This window comes from Podarcis bocagei, assembly GCF_964188305.1.
Source record: "Podarcis bocagei genome assembly, chromosome: 11".
NCBI lineage: Eukaryota > Metazoa > Chordata > Lepidosauria > Squamata > Lacertidae > Podarcis > Podarcis bocagei.
Genome location: NC_138136.1, coordinates 48,802,104 through 48,821,559, shown reverse-complemented (window position 1 = coordinate 48,821,559; position 19,456 = coordinate 48,802,104). Strand labels below are relative to the sequence as shown.

General features: G+C 44.5%; 1 protein-coding gene across 4 annotated transcripts in view; it reads left to right on the top strand.

Annotated features, from left to right (window-relative positions):
- Positions 1–17,797, top strand: part of RAI14 (retinoic acid induced 14) — a 100,189-nt gene extending 82,392 nt beyond the window's left edge. For 3 of the 4 annotated variants that reach the window (XM_081212718.1, XM_081212717.1, XM_081212719.1), the window contains exons 8-18: positions 1,309–1,415; positions 2,832–3,010; positions 3,280–3,308; positions 5,427–5,516; positions 6,070–6,156; positions 7,716–7,776; positions 9,077–9,195; positions 9,705–11,243; positions 12,063–12,212; positions 14,928–14,993; positions 15,263–17,797. In XM_081212718.1, the coding sequence (XP_081068844.1) occupies positions 1,309–1,415; positions 2,832–3,010; positions 3,280–3,308; positions 5,427–5,516; positions 6,070–6,156; positions 7,716–7,776; positions 9,077–9,195; positions 9,705–11,243; positions 12,063–12,212; positions 14,928–14,993; positions 15,263–15,364 (2,529 nt within the window). In that variant the 3' untranslated portion in view covers positions 15,365–17,797. The remainder of the gene's footprint in view (positions 1–1,308; positions 1,416–2,831; positions 3,011–3,279; positions 3,309–5,426; positions 5,517–6,069; positions 6,157–7,715; positions 7,777–9,076; positions 9,196–9,704; positions 11,244–12,062; positions 12,213–14,927; positions 14,994–15,262) is intronic. The other variant, XM_081212720.1, reaches the window with a different exon arrangement.
- The last annotated feature ends 1,659 nt before the right edge of the window (positions 17,798–19,456 follow it).

Below are 19,456 nucleotides of genomic sequence, written 5' to 3'. Positions count from 1 at the left end.
ACACTGTAGGAAAGGCTTGGAATCCTTGAATCGTAGAGTTAGAAGAGGGACGCCAAGGGCAATCTAGTTCAAGCCCTGCAATACAGGAATCTCAGCTAAAGTAACCATGACAGATGGCCAGCCAACCTCTGCTTAGAAACCTCCAAGGAAGGAGAGTCCATAGCTTGCCGAAGAAGACCATTCCATTGTCAAACAACTCTTACTGCCAGAAAGTTCTTCCCGATGTTTTGTTGGATCTCCTTCCTTGTAGCTTGAAGCCATTGGCTTGAGCCCTACCCTCCGGACCGGCAGGAGAAAACAAGCTTGCTCCGTCTTCCATGTGACATTCTTCCTGTGAGGAAAGCGAGTAACCTTGAGCTTGAGTGGAAACAGCTCAGTAGGGAGGGAGCCATATGTAGCTGGCTTCTCCCATTTTCTCCACGCACATCCCATTATGCACAAAGATTAACACTTACCAAAGTCTCATCTTAGCTTTTCTTTGGTATTTTGGTTCCTGGCCATCCCTTACTCAGTGACATTAGAGTTTTGGTTTGTTAAGTGCTTAGAATCATATACAGTGGTACCTCGGTTTAAGAACAGTTTGGTTTAAGAACAATTCGGTTTACAAACTCCACAAAACTGGAAATAGTGTCCCGGTTTGAGAACTTTACCTTGGTCTATTATAATATTTATTGAATTTCATTTTAAAAACCAATCAATTAACATTTTCACTTGTCATCACATATATTTTGACTCTCTTGAGTCTTTGACACTCCCCCTTCTCCCAATTGACTTCCTTACATCCTTACATAATTTCTCTAGCATTTCAAATCCCCCCTATTTGCCTACTTTTATTTTTAAATATTCTTTTATAATTGTAAACAGGTTTCTACCTCTACTTAGACTGAGAACTTTACCTCGGTCTAAGAATGGAATCTGAACGGTGGAAGGGCACCGGCGGCAGGGAAAGGGTGCCTTGGTTTAAGAACGGTTTTGGTTTAAGAACGGACTTCCAGAACAGATTAAGTTCGTAAACCGAGGTACCACTGTGCTCTGATCCTGAGAGCAGCAAAGGGCTTATAGGTGCTGTGTTGAGCCCACGGGTAAAGGGAGCTCAGAACTCAACAAAGGTCATGCAGTGGGGTTTTACATGCATTACTGCATGGCTAGCTGTTGTCTATTGTCCTTTAGACAGCAAGATTTTGAGAACCTGTTAAAGGAGGTTGCACACCTGTTTTCACATAAGGGTTACATTCTCTGAAGTTAATATTTTTTAAATCCACTGAATAACTGATAGTGTTTAATCTCTTTTTTATTTTTTAAAAATAGGATGGGAATATACCTTTGTTACTGGCTGTACAAAATGGCCACACTGAAGTAACCAAATATCTTCTGGAGCATGGCGCAGACATCAATTCCAGAGACAAAAATGGAAGGTACAAATAAACTTACTCTTAGTACTCACAATCTTTTTCAAGGTTCATCGGGTCTAAGGATCTCCTTCTAATCTGAGAACAGATTTTAGATTCTTCACCGCTAAATATATTACGTTGTGGTTTAGGTCCAATTAAGCTGTCACTGAACTTCTTGCTTATATTTATTAGCTTGAAAGCTAACAAAAAGCCATGCAAGAGATGACATGTTTTTCTGGTTCTTCTAAAGTCACCGATTTCTCCGTGACTTTCAGAGAAGCTGTTTTGCAGCGTTTGGCATCTCGAGGCACAGCCTAATAAAGTTGTCAAAGCTGTATCCTTTTTGATGTTTTCCCCTGCTTGCAAGAGCTCATTATGCCTCTTCCCCATCCAGAGGCAGGTTACAGTGAGATACAAAATTCTTGACTGGGTTGACACAGGCTGCTGCTGCAAAAAAAAAGCTCTTCCGGCAAAATTATGGTCAAGCAGAATTCTGTATGGCTATATGGTCAACAGTGGATCTTGTCCGCCAGATACATCTGTCCTACATATTCATTTTGAGTAATGCTATCAGTAGCGGCTGGCTATGTCATATCTCTACTGTCGGAGAAAGTATGCTTCTGAATACCAGTTGCTGGGAGCCAAAACTGTGCAAAGTGCCATCGCACTCAGGTCCTGCTTGCAGGCTTCCCTTAGGCATCCGTTTTCTGGATGCTGGACTAGATGGGACTTGACCTCATCCAGCCCTTTGCAGCATGCATAAATGGCTCAACCTCTTAGGGAAAGCTTTATTGGTTCACTCTCAGGAGCCTCCCCTGTCTTGCAGTGATCTCTTACTGTAGATCAAGTTATAGATACGCTGTAAATTCAAGTCAGGACAAATTTTGTTGATGACACGATGGCCATTACTTTCTGCAGGAGTAGCAAAGTGTCATCTTATCAGAGGAATGCCTGTCAGCTTTTTCACTTCCTGGACTCAGCTGACTGCCCAGTCTTCTTCTGCTGCTTGAACCTGTAGGCACTCGTCTCCTGTAGGATAACAAATGAGCCACAAGCTCACAACCTTCAGGGGGTGGTTTTTTTTTTTAGTTTTTTTTTTTTGAGGGGAAAATAAATCCCCCCCCCAAAAAAATTATTAGTTTTCTCTTATAACACATAGACAAAAACACAAAAGAAAAACATTACATTCGACACAACATAAAAACTTAACAACAATAAAAACACACAAAATAAAATAAATTTCCCCCTTCTTAGTCCCTGGTGTATTTACATTGCTAAAAGACTTCCTCGACACCCTCCAATCTGGATTTCATCCTATTACATATTTAGCAGTTCCCAATTTCATATTTATAACATCAGTATCTTCAGGGGATGTTATTGCTTTGCTAATCTCATGCCTGTGGCTCCTCCTTATATTGTCTGTTTGCCACCTTGCTCTAGGACGGCTCTGATGCTGGTGTGCGAAGCAGGAAACCTCAGCATTGCAGAAGTCCTCGTCCGAAAAGGTGCAGACATAAACCTGGTGGATGCGCTTGGACACAATGCCCTGCATTATGCTGCAGTCTCTGAAAATACAGGGATTCAGAATCTCCTTCAGTTGAAAATTGTTCAAGATGCTGGTATGTCTTCATTTCTTAAATTACGTGGTAGGATTCCCTATGATAAGGATGGGGAACCTGTGCCCCGGCCCCGATGATATTGGACTATGTGATCCCTGATTATAGGCCATGCTGGCTGGGTATTCTTATTTGCATCTGAATCCATATGAAGAAAGGGGCCTGCTTCCTAAATAGCTGTGAGTTTAGGATCCGAATGGAAATTTCGTAAGCAGAAAGAAGATATCTCAGGTTTTCGATTAAAAGGCAATGTTTTGTTTTTTCATCTACAGATTTCAAGTCACCAACAAAGCCAAAGCAGGTAAAAAGGAAAAAAGAATCAGAAATGCTTTTTACCATAATAACAATTAGCCTCAAGCTCTGAAAAAAAGAAACAAAGTAATAAGAAAGTAATAATGGAAGTGATTTGTTTTGTTAAGTGGTTCCAGAAGCATATGCAGTTTTAGTAAACTCATAGATAGTTCCTTTTCATTGATATCTGTATGGTATTGGTGAGATAGCTGTCTCCTCTTATCTCTAACCCAAATGTTCTCATATCCTTTGTAAGGACAGGGCAAAACTTGCTATGTTATGACATGTCTGTGATGGGAATCTCCAGCATTTCCTTAAAATAAGTTAATAGTTATGGAGCAGTTGCAAATCAGATGAGACTTGAAGTACTGGAAGGAGAAGGTTTAATGCTTTTCTGTGCACCATTTTCCTGAATATCCCCCTCCAATCCAAAGTTGCTTTGCCCATAAGGGTAAATATGCAGACATGCGTAAGGTACTTGTATGTTTTCCACCATGGAGCAATTTTGATTGGGGTGAGGGGATGGCACAGTGAAGCATTACAGCCTTCTCCCCCAGCACCATGGGCTGTTTGCTCACCAACCACTCTATGGCTGCTATTAACACACAGCCTTGCGTCAGAGCAGCAAGTCCAATGGTAGACTAGGGTCTAATGGTAGACATGGAAAACTGACTCGCTTTCAAAAGAAACAGGCTCACACTGGTTTCATTTGGACATAATGTTAAACTGTGGTTTGGCATTACATGAACAATCCTTGAGCTTATGAGCAACTCCTCGCCCTTCTTCTGACACAGCCATGGGGAGCAGTTCAAAAGCCTTTGATTCCTTTTTTAAAAAAATTAATTTCAATTACTGAAATAGGACAATCTGTTGTTAACTTTAATTAGGGAAACAAGTCAACTTCAGCCCATTGTTTGCACAGTGCTAGCTGATCTCCCCAAAACAGGGATAAGGAACCCATAGCTCTCCAGATGGCTTACACCTCCCACCATCCCTGATCTATGGCTATGCTGGCTGTGGCTGATGGGACTTGGAGTCCAGCAACTCTATCCTTACCCTAACTCTTCTGTAAGCCATAGTTAAGATTAACCATAGCTTCTGGTTTGGCTCTAATGAGTCACTGTGGCTAACTGAAATTGGAAGAGAAAGTTTCTGATTTCATGACTGTGCCAGAGGGAATCCCACGAACCCCAAGCCAGCACATGTAATGCCAAACCATAGTTTACTGTTTTATCCAAACAAACTCAGTATGGCCTCCTGATGCCTTGAAATAGCTGACTGAGTCTTACTGGTTTTAAGGAATTGCTTGGCAAGAGTAAGCTTGAAGAAAATGGCAGAGTTGCTTCAGTGGTCATGTACAGCTTCCATAATAAGGGAGGGGAAAGGGGATGTTCATCTGAGCAGCCAGTTGGACCCAAGTGTGAATTCCCCATTTATGGATTTCAGCAGTTACAGATGATCCGGTTGATGATCTGGGTGGCATGCAGGCAAATCAAGAAGTAGAGAAGAAAAGTGGCTGGTGCAGATGATTTTGACATTCACAAGGTGTTTACTTGTTGCAAAAAAATTAGTTTGGGGGCAGGTCTAAAAGGCCCCTAAACCAGGGACAGCGACTCCCATCATCCCTGACCTTTGGGCCATGCTTGCTGGGGCTGATGGGAGTTTTAGTCCCACATTTGGAGGGCGACAGATTCCTCGCCACTTCTCTGAGCAATTTATGAACACGAGTGACCCTGGAATAGAAGTAAACAAAAAGGAAAACTCTCTCTCCCTGGGGGGTGGGGGGGAGAAAGGCATTTAGGAGAAATGTTAGCAAATTGCTTGAGGCTGTGAAGAGCAGTGCATTTTGAGATCACTGCTCCATGGGAAAGGGTTCGCTTTATTCACTCCATCTAATGTAATGAAGCATGTTGCAAAATGGGGCATGGTGAGCTCAGGGTTGCGCATGTGCAATATCCCTGCATATAGAGGAAGTACTTTTGAATGAGTTGAGGCATGAATGGGCTTTAAAAAAAATAAAAATCTCTTGTACCTTAAAAGGAAAAAAAAAAAAGAAGAACTTTTTTTTAACGCAGACCTTACTAACCAAACTAACAGACCTCCCTTTTCTGGCCTGTGACACTTCCAGCATGACCAAGTCTGTAGATTAAGTTCTGAAAGAAGTGGAACTCCAAAAAAACGCAAAGCCCCACCACCACCTCCTGTCAGTCCTATCCAGGTAAAAGAGCTTAAGTCCAACTTGAACACATTTGCAATGTCTAGACGGGGCTGGGCGGGTGAGGAATGTCCTGTCGGGAATAGAGCTGGTTAAATTTGCTTTGTGCAAATCCTTTTTTAAAAATGTGCGTCTCATGTATCATGGGCGAATTCTCATAAGGATAGAAATAGGACGGTCTGTTGTTTGAAAGCCCATCTTGGTCACGCTTTGCAGGAGGGCCGTTGGGAATATGACCAGATCCTAAGTTTAGAGCAGTGGGGCTTATAAAGGTGCTACACGCATTAAACTCTGTGACAGTCTTGCTTTTTAACAATCGGCTTTAAGATTCCCCCTGGACGGATGCAAACCAGCTTTGCACATGAGGAGCTCGTAGCGTCTTAACAAGAAATTTAATATTAAACTGAGCCGTTGCTTGGGCAATTGTCTGACTGCATGGCTGCCGCTGGCTAAAGACAACTTCCGTGTTGTCTTGCTTGTATTGAACTAACAGAGAGCAATGACTTCTGCTAGCAAGAGGCAGTTTGTGTCTCTGAAATGCATTCATCTTTTGCAGCTTAGCGACCTGTCCTCTCCACATTCAACAACTTCAACCCCAGTGTCTGGGAAAGGCCAGCCTTCCTTTGCTGAGCACGGATCCAAGGTATACTCCATTTTTCAACTCTTGCTTCTGGCTAAATGTAAACCCTGTGTGTTTGTAGGTGAGTTGCTTAAGGTGACAAAAATATTTCATCACCCCAAGGAAGGAGAGCAAAGCTTCACAATTGTGACTTAAAGCTCAATTGTGACTTAAAGGGAAGTGTAGATGGAAATCAGTAAAACCCAGGGGGCTGCGATGTGAAATGTATTGTTGGAAGTTACATCTTGCTTTTTTGATGTCTTTGACATCTTTCCGCAGGGCCTGTAAGACGGAGTTGTTCCGCCAGGCCTTTGGTCAGGGCTCAGCCTGACGCCCCTTCTCCTTTTGTATAAGAACTAGTATGAAAGAGGGCTCCCTGCATTCTCACAGGCCCATATAAGAACAGCGTAAACAGTTGGGCCTGATGAACATTTACTGTTCCCAACCCTAATCCTGCGGAAAGCCATCTAATTAGATTTTAATTTGATCCTGACTTGTTTTTATAATTTAATTATTATTTGATTTTATACCAATGTTATATATTTAATGTTAGCCACCCTGAGCCCAGTCTCGGCCGGGGAGGGTGGGATACAAATAAAAGTGGTTTTTAAAAAATTATTATTATTATTAAGCAGCTTTGGGGAGGCAGTCAATATTAGGGCTATGGCACATCAGCAAGGGGAGACTTCCCTCTTTCCCCCCATGCTGTGGTCCTGACAAAAATAAAAGAATAATCCTCTCCCCTAAAAGTACTGTTGTTTAATAAAAGACAATTGTGTTGGTTCCCAACACCTGTGTTGTTAGGCCGCCAGTGGTTTTCTTGAAACCAAAGAACACACCAGTTGTTTAAGCAATAGACGTGCCTTTTGTCAGCTAGGGATGAAGAGTACCTTTTATGTCCATTTCTGGATTGCGATTAACCTGGCCGCTGTAGTCCAAACATTGGTAACCTCCAGACTGCACTACTGCAATGCGTTCTGTGTGGGGCTGCCCTTGGGCCTGGTCTGGAAACTCCAGCTGGTGCAGAATGTCAACACTAGACTGTTGATGGAGGCAGACAGCCAACAGCATGTGATACCTCGGCTGAAACATCTGCACTGGCTGCCCATGTCCTACCAGGCTAGTTTCAAAGCCCTGAGCATCTTGTGTTCAGGATACCTATTGAAACTAATACACATGACTAACTTAGGGCCAATGGTGGGTTTACAGTTGAATTCAGTTGAATACATCCCATTAAGTTCACATTTGATAGGCAATTGTATTTGCTTGCTTTTAATCAAACACCTGCCTTTTAACAGAGGCTTGACAACCATATGTCAGGAGTGCTCTGATGGTGTTTCCTGCTTGGCAGGGGGTTGGACTCGATGGCCCTTGTGGTCTCTTCCAACTCTATGATTCTATGATTCTAACTATCCCAAAAGCTGGGAAAGCTGCAGCTGAGTGACAGTTCCTGACTAAAATGCATTGGCCGTTACTTCACAGGGGGACGGGATTTTGATGTGCAAGTATTTGTGCTTTTTGATGAGGAGTGCCATGTTGTTAGCCCTCTCTTTAAACAAATGTTTATGCATTTTGCATTTCAGCAGGAAGATATCAGTGCCATTCACTCTGATGGCAAGGATGGGATGAGCGATAGTACTGCAGGTATGGTGTAAGACAGATGTTTTGGCTGGACTGTCACTTTCTCCTTCCTTACTCACCCACACCAAACAACCTACCAACCAAAAAAAGGTGCCTTCTTTCATAGAAAGTTGCCATTTGGCATCATGGTCTGTTATGCTAGGATTGTAAAATTCACTGCCCCATTGTTTTTCAAGCATGATTGGCAACATCTTGACCCACCTTGCTTTGAAATTTCCATGGAAGGAGGCTCCGCCATCTTTCTAAAAATCCACGCATAGTGTAGTATGTACAAAAGTAGCATTTTGTTTTGGACCTGGGGGGTCCCGCTTGGAACTCCTGCTTAACTATTAGGGGCATTGGACCCAGCCATTCATGCACACGCTCATATTCTAACCAAGCATACAGGGTTGGTGTCAGGATCAAACATCCTGAGTTCCTTGGAAGAAGGAGGGGGTAGAAACGCCATTTATTTAAAATATTTATGCTTGCCTTTACCAAAGGTTCCAGGCAGCTAACAGTGTTAAAAACCTCCATTTAAGATCACCCCCAGCATAAACAAAACAGCAGCCAAGCAGCGCCATCCAGTGCCAACCACCGACCCCTGCCCAGCAATTTCATGCCCCAAGGTTTTCCCAAGCAGGTGGATAAATAACATCTACTTGAAAATTTATAAGTTGCTTGACACAGGTAACCATCTCAGTGTCAAAGATGTTTGTGTTTGTTTGTTTGTTTGTTTGTTTGTTTGTTTGTTTGTTTGTTTGATCAATCAGTCAGTCAGTCAGTCAATCAATCAATCAGTCAATCAGTGTGTCCTTTGGCACAAGAGTCTTAAGTTTCCATAGACAAGCGCCTCCACAATCAGGTGCACATCTCTGGAGGTATTATTGGCTGTTCTGGTCTGAAACTGATTTCCCAGGCTAACTTCCATTGTCCAGGGGATTTTCACCATAGAAATCTCAAGACCTAGAGTGACACAGCTGTGAGCCTGTAGCTCATTCTCTGCAAGAGATCCTTTTCAGTAGCAACCGTTGGGCAGGGAGGGAGAAGGGGGAGCCCCACCCACGGCCAGCGTGTAACCCATAACAGAATACCACAAGAGAATGGGAAAAGGTTCTCCATCCGTAGTCCAATAGCTAACTTGAAAATTTGCAGGCTAGTTCACAAAAAAGAGACTAGCAAGTAGAGACATTCCTTTGCTTTCTTTTTTGCCCCCCCTTCCCTTCCACTTCCAGATTTGCTTAACCATGTGTTGACTGAAAGCCTAGAATGATAAATTGTATTGTATTCCCTCTCCTCCCCCCTTCCGTTTCGCTTTTTAAAGGTGCTGATAGTTTATTGGATGTAAGTTCAGAAACAGACCAGCAAGACTTGCTTTTACTGTTACAAGCAAAAATTGCATCTTTGACCTTGCATAATAAGAAACTGCAAGAAAAATTACAGGTATGTATTAGCAGCATCCATTGCACTGAACAATAACACATTGGGGGCATGTTTGCAGAAGGCTCCAGCTCATGCAGATCTCCTCCATGTAGACATGCCCCAATTATTTTTATTTATTAAATTTGTATGCCGCCCTTCATCCGTAGATCTCAGGGCAGCTCACGGCATAAAATGCATGCTTGACAGCCTTGCTTTCTCTCTGTACAATGTTCATGTTAATTGCATGGAGAAAAGAATACCCAAAGAGGGCTTTGCTTGAAAGATGAGGGAGGAGGGTTTGGAATTCATTATATGACATTAGAATCAAATCTGTGATATTTGAAAGGTGCAAGTGCTCTCCTGGAAATCAATGCATGCATTCAATCTTATTTCGTTCTGTTAATGTGTTCCTGTTGCAGCCATCTCTATTTCTCGAATCTCTGCAAAAAGGATAAGTTATTATGAGAAAAGACAATGAGTTTACAAAAAAAAGGTAGTTGTTTAAATACTGCCATCTGCTGTCTCTACAGGCACGCGCACTCAAGACAGAAGACCTGGATGCAACACTGGATTCTTCTCGTTCCACCTGTGCGGAGTTTGATCACTCAACGGACAGGCTAAGTGAGAGCTCGGCAGCAGCGGCTCAGGAGATCAGCTGCTCTTCGCTGAGCTTAGCACAAGCTCAGGAAGAGGCGAGCAGTAACGAAGTGAAAATCAGACAGCTGCAAGACAACTTAAAGGAGGTGCAAAAGAGGCTGGACAGCTCAGAAGCGAAGAGGCGGCATTTGGAGACGCAGCTTCAGTCCGGAACACTGGATACCCTTTGCTTGCTGAACAGCTCTGACATTTCCGAAAACGGCTCCGACCTCAACCAGAAACTGAGAGAAACCCAAAGCAAATACGAAGAAGCGATGAAGGAAGTCCTGCACGTCCAGAGGCAGATGAAGCTAGGCCTGGTGGCTTCCGAAAGCAAAGAGGCGGACCTGCAGGAGCTCAGAGCCACGTGCGAGGAAGTCGAGGCGCTGAAGGAAGAACTGCAGAAGGCGCAAGAAGAGGGCGAGAGGCTCCGAGCGAAAGTGAGAGAGCTGGAGGAGAAGCTGGCGGAGAGAGAGAGGGATGCGGCCGGCACGATGTCAGCAGAAGAATGCGAGGAGATGAGGAGCTCCTATTGCTTGGTTATTGAGAACATCAACCAGGAGAAGGCGCTTCTGATTGAGAGGTACAAGGAGGGACAGGAGGAGATCAGGAAGCTCCAAGAGAAGCTGAGATGCCAGATGGAGTCTGGGCAAGGTGAGGAAGCTGAGGAGGTGAGAGATGCAAAGAACCAAATGATCACCGAGTTGAACAGGCAGGTCAGCAAGCTCTCCCAGCTGTACAAAGAAGCCCAGGCGGAACTTGAAGATTGCAAGAAAAGAGGTGTTGCAGAGGATGCCGATTCAGGATGCATCCCTCTGGAGGAACACGAGAAGCTGATGGAGGTCACCGTCTTGCAGAGAGAGCAAGCTGAGGGCGCCCTGTTGGAAATGAAGGCCCAGTATGCAAAAGTGTTGAGCGAAGCAACCCAGCTCCAGAACCTGGTTGATTCCCAGAAGAAGAACTCTGTCTCCATAACGGAGCATCTCCAGGTGGTCACTGCTCTCAGGGCTTCGCTGAAGGAAATGGAAGAAGAAATCGGCGAGCTGAAAATGCAGATTCTGCACAAGGAAAGCGAGGTGCAGCGACTGCAGAGGGAGCTCTTGGAAGAGGAAGCCGCTGTGTGCGAAGCTATGGTGCCCAGGGCATTGTATGAAGAGCTGCGATCTACTTCAGAGGGAGAAGTCAACTCCATGCTGTCCAAAGTGAAGGACTTGACAAAAGAGAGAGAAAACCTGTCTGTAGATCTTGCTCATTTGAGGAAGGAAATCTCGCAAGTGAAAGGGGAGAAAGAGAGCCTCCGGACTCTCCTTGAAGCCAAGGAACAGGAAGTCAAAAGACTGCTTCATCAGTACCATCAAGCTCAAGAAGAGCTGCTTGAAATGAAAAAGGCCTCTGAGAATTCCTCGAAACTAGAAGAGGATAAAGATAGGAAGGTTGGTAGATCCTCAGTCTTTTTGGGGGTGGGGTGAGCACATTTGGAACAATAAGAAAATGTCGTAGATCCAAAACAGTTGCCATGCAGAGGCCCACTTTGGTCACAAAGCACCCTATTCAAAGAAGGCAAACTGAGGCTAATAGACTGAAGCCCACGAACCTGAGTAAAAGGCAAAATATTCAGTGTGGAGTACACTCATTGAAGTCAGTGGGCTTAATTCCCTTGATTTCAAGGGATCTACGCCAAGCATATAGGGACGCGGGTGGCGCTCTGGGTTAAACCACAGAGCCTAGGACTTGCCGATCAGAAGGTCAGTGGTTCGAATCCCCGCGAGGGGGTGAGCTCCTGTTGCTCGGTCCCTGCTCCTGCCAACCTAGCAGTTCAAAAGCACGTCAAAGTGCAAGTAGATAAATAGGTACCGCTCCAGCGGGAAGGTAAACGGCGTTTCCGTGTGCTGCTCTGGTTCATCAGAAGCAGCTTAGTCATGCTGGCCACATGACCCAGAAGCTGTACGCCGGCTCCCTTGGCCAATAAAGCGAGATGAGTGCCGCAACCCCAGAATCGGTCACGACTGGACCTAATGGTCATGGGTCCCTTTACCTTTACCTTACTCCAAGCATGAGTTGTTCTCACCAGTGTCTCCTTAAGCATGCCTTCTGGCAGTTTCACTGCATGTTTGAAATCATTTGCCAGGGTTGAAGCCACAAACAAACCTATGGTTGGCATTAAGTAAGATCTCTCAGCCAAATGCTTTTGGGAAGTTGTGTTTTCTTCCATCCTTTAGCATGCTGTCCCCTGTTCTTTCCTCCCATACCAGATAATGGACATGACAAAGGAAGTTAGTAAATTGAAGGAAGCACTGAACAGCCTGTCCCAACTTTCCTACTCAACTGGCACACCCAAGAGACAAAGCCAACAGCTGGAGCTATTGCAACAACAAGTCAAGCAACTACAGAACCAGCTGACTGTAAGTTTATAGATTATGTAATTGTGCAATTAAGTAGCTCTCTGCACCTGCCAAGGTTTGACAGGAGATGGGGAAGTGGGTGTTATCTATATTTTTAGTCGTTCAAAGTGATGCAGAGGTTTCACCCTTGTTGTATCCCCACCCCCCCAAAAAAATAATCAGTTGTGAGGAGCTTGCATGTAGAATTTTTGGAGTGCTTTCCTGAGAATGTAGGCCCATTATAGCAATGTAAATTGAGTATGAGTGCACAGTAGACCCTGATTACTATATCTGCAGTAGAATGTGGTGGTCTTTCATGGCACGGGTGCCAGATTCCATAAGGTTTCTGTGTTCTCTGAGCAACCAGCATATTCTAAGCTTATTTGTTCATTGCATTTATATCCCACCCTTTTCTCCAAGGAGCTCGAGGTGGCACACATGGTACCGCGCCCCGTCCTGCCTCCTCATTTAATCCACACAACATCCCTGTGAGGTAGGTCAGGCTGAGAGGCAGTGATTGACCCAAGGTCCCCCCAGTGAGCTTCATAGCTGAGTGGGGATTTGAACCCTGGTCTCGCAAGCCCTCGTTCAACACTCGTAACCACCGCATAACAGTGTTTCTCAAGCTTGGGTCCCCAGCTGTTGGACTACAACTCCCATCATCCCTAGTTAACACGACCAATGGACAGGGATGATGGGAGTTGTAGTCCAACAACAGCTGGGTACCCCAGTCTGAGAAACACCAAACAACATCTAGGACATAAAGCCTCCGCCCCACCCTGGCCTCCAATCTAATTGAAACAACTTGCAACAGAAGTATTGAGTTGCTGTTGCTGCTGCCACTGCAGTTTCCTTCTCTAGTGCTGAGTTCCTGCCTTGATACCCAACTTGGTGGATTAGAGGTAAGGAAATCACACCAGGAGTGCATGGGGGTCCATATGTCGAGTTTGCTCTAGATAGGCAATGTGGTGTCATGGTTAAGAGTGCTGGACTGGGACTTGGGAGACCCAGCTTCAGACAAGGCAGCCATGAAGTTTGCTTAGTGAGGATGGGCCAGAAACGCTCAGTCAGCCCAATCTACTTGTGAAGGTAAAAAGAGAGCTGACCTTGTACATCACCTTGAGCTCCTTGGAGGAAAGTGGGGGGAAAGTATAGTAAATAGATATATAGAGTTGTCAGGGGTTCAGGAGCAGAGGCGAGGGCAAGGGAGGAAACAGAGAGCGAGAGGGAGGAGTCCGAAGGAAAGATGAGCGATGACGACGACCCGAGATCTCCGAGTCTTTCCAGTGAATCGGAAGATTCACAGAAAGGAGCGCCAGTGGCCAGAGCAAGGGGGGAGATCAAGGGGACACCCCAGGAAAAAGGGACAAAAGGGGGTTCAGAGAGCAGCAGTTGGAAATCGGGGCCAACGTCCCCAACAGAGCGCAGTGAGGAGGAAGGGCGCCAGGTATCGGGATCCGGCGACTCGCCGCAGGGGGGAGGGCATGAGTCAGGAGTGGCCACACCCCCATCGGGGAGCGAAGGAACGGTCAAGCGGAAAGTGGGAGGTTGGGCGCGCGCGCCAAGTTCAAATGCACAGGAAGGCGGCAGAGTAAGCAGCCCGGAAAGGGAGCCAGGTCCTAAAGCCCGCCGCAAGGAGACAGAAGGGTCCGGGGGGTCAGCGTCAGAAGAATCCAGGAAGGAAGAGACCCCGGGGGGCAGAGGGACCCAGAGAAGGAGGGGAAGGCGGAAAAGGTGGAGTAAGGCGAGGTTATTAAGTTGGTGTACAGGAGGCGGGGACTCAGACGGAGCTTCGCCGGTCTAGCTGATAAGACGTAGGGCTGCCTGCGGCAGTTTGAAATTGGAAACTGTAACTCAATAAAGACTTTTATAAAGTGAACGCTGGCTAACGTGATCCTCTGTGAGCTGGGATCTGGAAGCAGCCCTGACAAGAGTGATCAAACTATTTGTGTTTGTTTGCCGCCTATCTGACTGGGTTGCCCCAGGCACACTGGGCAGCTTCCAACAATTATAAAACCAGAGTAAAACAGCAAACTTCCCCATACAGGGCTGCCTTCTGATGTTTTCTAAAAGTCAGATAGTTGCTTATTTCCTTGATATCTGATGGGGGGGGCGTGCCACAGGGCAGGTGCCAGAAGCTGGACCTACCTCAGTGTCTGGACTGAACAATGAGGGGTGCAGACGCTCCTTCAGGTATACTGGGCCAAAGCCCTGTATTGTGTTGTAATATCCCTTAGATGGGGATGTTTTGCAACAGAGGAGTGGAATGGGATGGATGGAGCTGCTTCACCTTCCACTTTCCCTTAGAAACTTTTAGCACCATTGCTTAAGTAAGCTTGGAACCCTTTGTAGGAGCAGAGCATAGCTGTGGCAGCCTTCGAAAACCTGGTACCCTCCAGATGCATTGAACTACAACTCCCAGCAGCAACTCCCTTCTTGTTACTATTTATGGGATTTGTATTCTAAAACACCAAGCCTAAGGGAAGGTTCAGAAGGGGAAACAGCTGTACCATTTGCAATAGAGAAGGGACCATAGAGCTATCACCACACAAAGTGTATTTTATCCCACCAGTTTGGACGCAAAAGTTTGCCACCACTTGAACAGCTGTGAATCAACGCTGTATTCTGGGTTACAGCAACCAGCACCCCCTTGCCCTAAAACTAACCCCCCACTCCTTTAACAATGCAGTGTGTGATAAGAGTCCCTGCGTGTTCACTCTCTACCTTTGTTTACAGGAAACAAAGAAGCAACACCAGGAGATAGTCTCTGTTTACAGGACACATCTGCTGTATGCTGTGCAGGTAAGAGAGCCTTCTTCAGGAATTTCCCTTGCCTGCTTAAAGAACTCAGTAGATCATATCTGTATATTACTAAAGCAAATAGGTAGTGTGTGCATACACTACAGCCAGTGCATCCTCTTGAAGGCATTCCCTCCAGTGTGAGGGAGGGTGTCTTGTAACATGGCACATGGCACGAGCACCTCTTAAAGTCATCTTTTCCCAGCCTGCTCCCCCACCCCAGATGTTTTGAACAGGCCACTAATATATTTTTATCTTCCATTTCTTTCTAGGGCCAAATGGATGAGGACGTCCAAAAAGTGCTCAAACAGATCTTAACAATGTGCAAGAGTCAATCGCAAAAGAAAAGTGAAACGATTTTTGCCGATCCCTAATGGTGCTGCTCTAGAGATTGAGACTCGCCTTAAAATGAGATTTGATTGGCGGCACCCCCAACCCCAGGAGGGAGCTGTCACATGTCTCTGCCACTCTTATTTCTTTATTTTTATGTATTATGAGCTAATGTGTTGTCATGTCTTCCCCTTGCCCCCAACCTAAAGTTCCCAGAGTGCTATTTTTGTGTATTGGAACAGAAACGTACAACTCTCTGTAAATTGCCATTACTTTAAATCAGGGTTGGTCAAAGTCTGACCTACAGTATTAGAAAGTGGCTCAGTGCTTCCTTTGGTGCAAGCCGTTGGCCGTTGGAAGTCTCGGCTTGCAGTGTTGCATTTTGGATATGAATAAGTGCATCTTCTGGAGGTGGGGGAAGCGATGGATTTTTCAGTTCTTGGTTATCTAAAGAGGGGAAAACAAACCAGTCCGTAGGTTTTAAGACCCTCCAACGTCCAGGATAACAGTAGATGCAACTCGGATTTTGAAATTCTTTTGGCCTTGTTAATTGAAAGGTGTGGCAGGGGAGCTTCCTTGATAAGACAGGGCCCACAGCCTGTACATACTACAAGACCAGTGATGTGTACTAACTCGATAACGTAAAGCATAAACTTGCAGGTTAATGAATTTTGAACACGGCTAATTCTGCTAAAACCCCAGTTTCTTTATCAAACAGTAGGTCAAGCTATCTATGCAAATCCTTGCAGTGCTATTGGCTATGGAGCTCAGGAGGAAGAAAACGCAGCGTTCCAAACTACAAACAAGGGATCCGAATGAACTCATGATGTTTACAGTGAGCACTGTTGTCTCACGGTTCCTAACCTCACTTTTGTAAAAGATCTCCTCTACAATATATTTTTACTGGCCCTCAAATTTAGAAATGTCTTTTTGTAATTAAAGCCATTTGCCTATTTAACACTACTACTTCTTTCTGTTTTTCTGCAGTAGCCTTTAATACCAAACGATTTAGGCGGTGGCCTTTTTCTCCGTCTCTCTCCCCATTCACCCAGCTGTTGTAAAATGCAGCAGAGGTATCCCAATCCCCTGGGAAAAGGCTCTGTTGAAGCAGAACTGCCCAAATACCGTACAAAAGAGGAATTACTAGCTTTCTTGCCAAATGTTGTAACACCAAGAAGCACAGAGAAGCCTTGCGTTTTTCATTTTCAAGAGCAGTAACATCTGTATGACATAGGAGTGCTCCTGCAAATTGCTTTCATGCCTACAAATCCTTTAGCAGAAAAAGATAACACTTATAACTCTGTATGTGATATACACTCAGGTATGGATAGAATGGGTCCAGCAATAGAGTGTGTCTCTCTCTCTTGATTATTATTGTTTTATTTTTTTTAAGTATACTGTGTGATTATCCTATTTCACCAGCCGTTTTCACACCAGATTCATGTCGTAAACTGCTTTCAAAACCAGGCTTATACCAGCATGACTGCTTTGGCATCTCCCAGCCTACCATGAGAATTGCAGCTTTCTGGGGGATTTTGTTGTTGTTGGAGACCTGCACATAAATAGCCAGGTGCAATAGCAGTTTTTCAGGTTTTAAATCAGTTTGCAAGAGCACTCCTATAAGAATCAGGGGGGCCTTCTTTAAAGCCTTCAAGAAGAATTGGGAATACCATACGTGTGCTGCAACAGCGGTTTTGTGTGTCAGAGAGACCCAGAAGCCTAAGCAACTTACATTGTACCTAAAGGGAATAACCATTTTGATTGTCATGTGTCTTCAACTTACAGCATGGTTTTACTCCTATCGTCTGCTGCAGAAATTCCTAGAGCTCTTCAATAAGTGAAGTCTATAGGTAGGCAATTTACTCAGTGCCTGAGGGACTACCACATTTATCATGTGCTAAATTAGCCTTCCCTGGGGCTACAGGTGTGGTTGGACTATAATTCCCATCATCCACGATCCTTGCCATATTAGCTGTGGATAATGAGGGTTGTAGTCTTCCAGCACCTAGGGACTCAAGGCTGCATTAGCCTACCATTTTATACAGCAGCCAAATTTAGATGGATTAAGAGCATAGGCTCTCCTGGGTCTTTATATTATTAATATTATTATTATTTGAGTCTCCTTGGTTTAACTAATACCTATTAATTTGGACAATATTTCATAGTTAGATACCTTTTTTTAAACGTTCCAAAGAAATGTGAAAGTTTTGCTGCAGTACTTACAAAAAGATTTTAAAAAATAACAGGTCTAAAATATGCCAAGAAATGCTGCCAATTATAAAACTTGAGGAACCGTTTTGTAGGTTGCCTGACAAAAACCTTAGCTTTTACTTTGTTTTGTTATGTGTATTTATTACGATTATCATTGTGGAACATTGGAAATTGTACACTATAGCTTAGTGATTGTCCTTTGTATGTAATTTTACAAACGTTTCATTCCGCAAATAAACAGTTTCTTTTTCCCCCTTTTTTAAAAATCTGCCTCTTATTTTTGTCTAATACACTTGTACTAGCAGCCTTGTAATAAGTTTTGTTCAGGAATTCTAAGAAACAAAAAAAAAACCCAAAAAACAAAAAACTGCAGTTTGAAAGATTCGGTCCGCCATCTGAACTCAAACAGGTGTCCAATTATATCCAACCATAGATGAAAAACTGCTCTTTGATGTCAGAAACCGTTAAGAGGTGTCTGAATGCACAGCAGACAGACAGACCACTTTCCAAAATATATCGGCGATTGGGACATTGTAGTGAACCCAAGATAAGAAACTCAAATATTTAAAGAACATAAGAAGAACATGGCAATCCATCGATCAGGGCAATCATCCTGTTATCACAGTGGTAAGCTAGATGCCCATGGGAAGCCTGCAACCTGAACACAATACATCTCGCCCCTTCTGCAGCTTCCATCAATGGGTGTTCAGAAGCACATTCCCTCTGACAGTGGGGAGAGAACATAGCCTTATCTTCCATGAATTTTGTTGAATCCTCTTTGAAAGCCACCCAAGTTGGTGGCCATTTTTGCCTCTAGTGGGAGCAAATTGCATAGTTTGTGTGCTGTATGAGGAAGCACTTTCTTTTGCCTGTCTTAAATCCACCATCTTCACTGGAAGGCCATGTGAGAGGGAGAAAAACTTCCTTTCTACTTTCTTCATGCCATGCATTATTTTATTGACCTCTGTCAGGTCTCCTCTTAACTTTTCTCCAAACAATAAGCCTCAAATCTTGTAACCTTTCTCCACTCCCTTGACAATTTTGGTTGCCCGTTTCTGAACCTTTTTCTAGCTCAACGATATCCTATTTGATGTGAGGCGACCAGAACTAGGCACACTATTCCAAGTGCAGTTGCTCCATGGATTTGTAGAACGACGACGTGATAATCAGCAGTTTTGTTTTTAAATTTCTTTCCGAAGCATTGCTAGCCTGGAACTGGCCTTTTCAAAGCTGTTGCTTTGAAGAGGCCATTCCTTGGGTTCTCTTTGCACACCCAGCCTTCTGAAGCAGTCCTGGTGTAAGTGTGCAATGTACCTGGGGTGAATGCTAGGGCCCACCACTGACAATCACAACTCCCACAGCTCAGCTGGGCTACAGGGAGGATTAGGGCAGGAAGTTGGGTGCCACAATGGTGTGTAGAGTGGAGACGAGCCCCTATAGGGCACACTTAAATCACCAGCACCACACTGGCCCCTCTCCTGAAATGGGGGAGCATAATTAAAATGGGAAATGGAGTTGGATAAAATGGCTATGCTGTGGTGATTCAGGGGTTGAATCTGAAATCAAGCTTAGATGTAAGCTTGTTGGTGTCTCTGGTATCTTCTCTCACATCGTGGATGTTGGCTTTTGTGGTGGATGCATGCTCTATATTATTTAATTCATACTATTGCCACAAGTTTGTCATGCAGTAGAGCAAAGAACTTTGATAACTAAGATGGCAGCCCCAGTGAGCTTAGATGCCACTCTGTGCTGCTCATCACCTTTGGGAGACCATAAGTGTTATGTATTAGAAGAAGAAGAAGAAGAAGAAGAAGAAGAGTTTGGATTTGATATCCCGCCTTTCACTCCCCTTCAGGAGTCTCAAAGCGGCTAACATTCTCCTTTCCCTTCCTCTCCCACAACAAACACTCTGTGAGGTGAGTGGG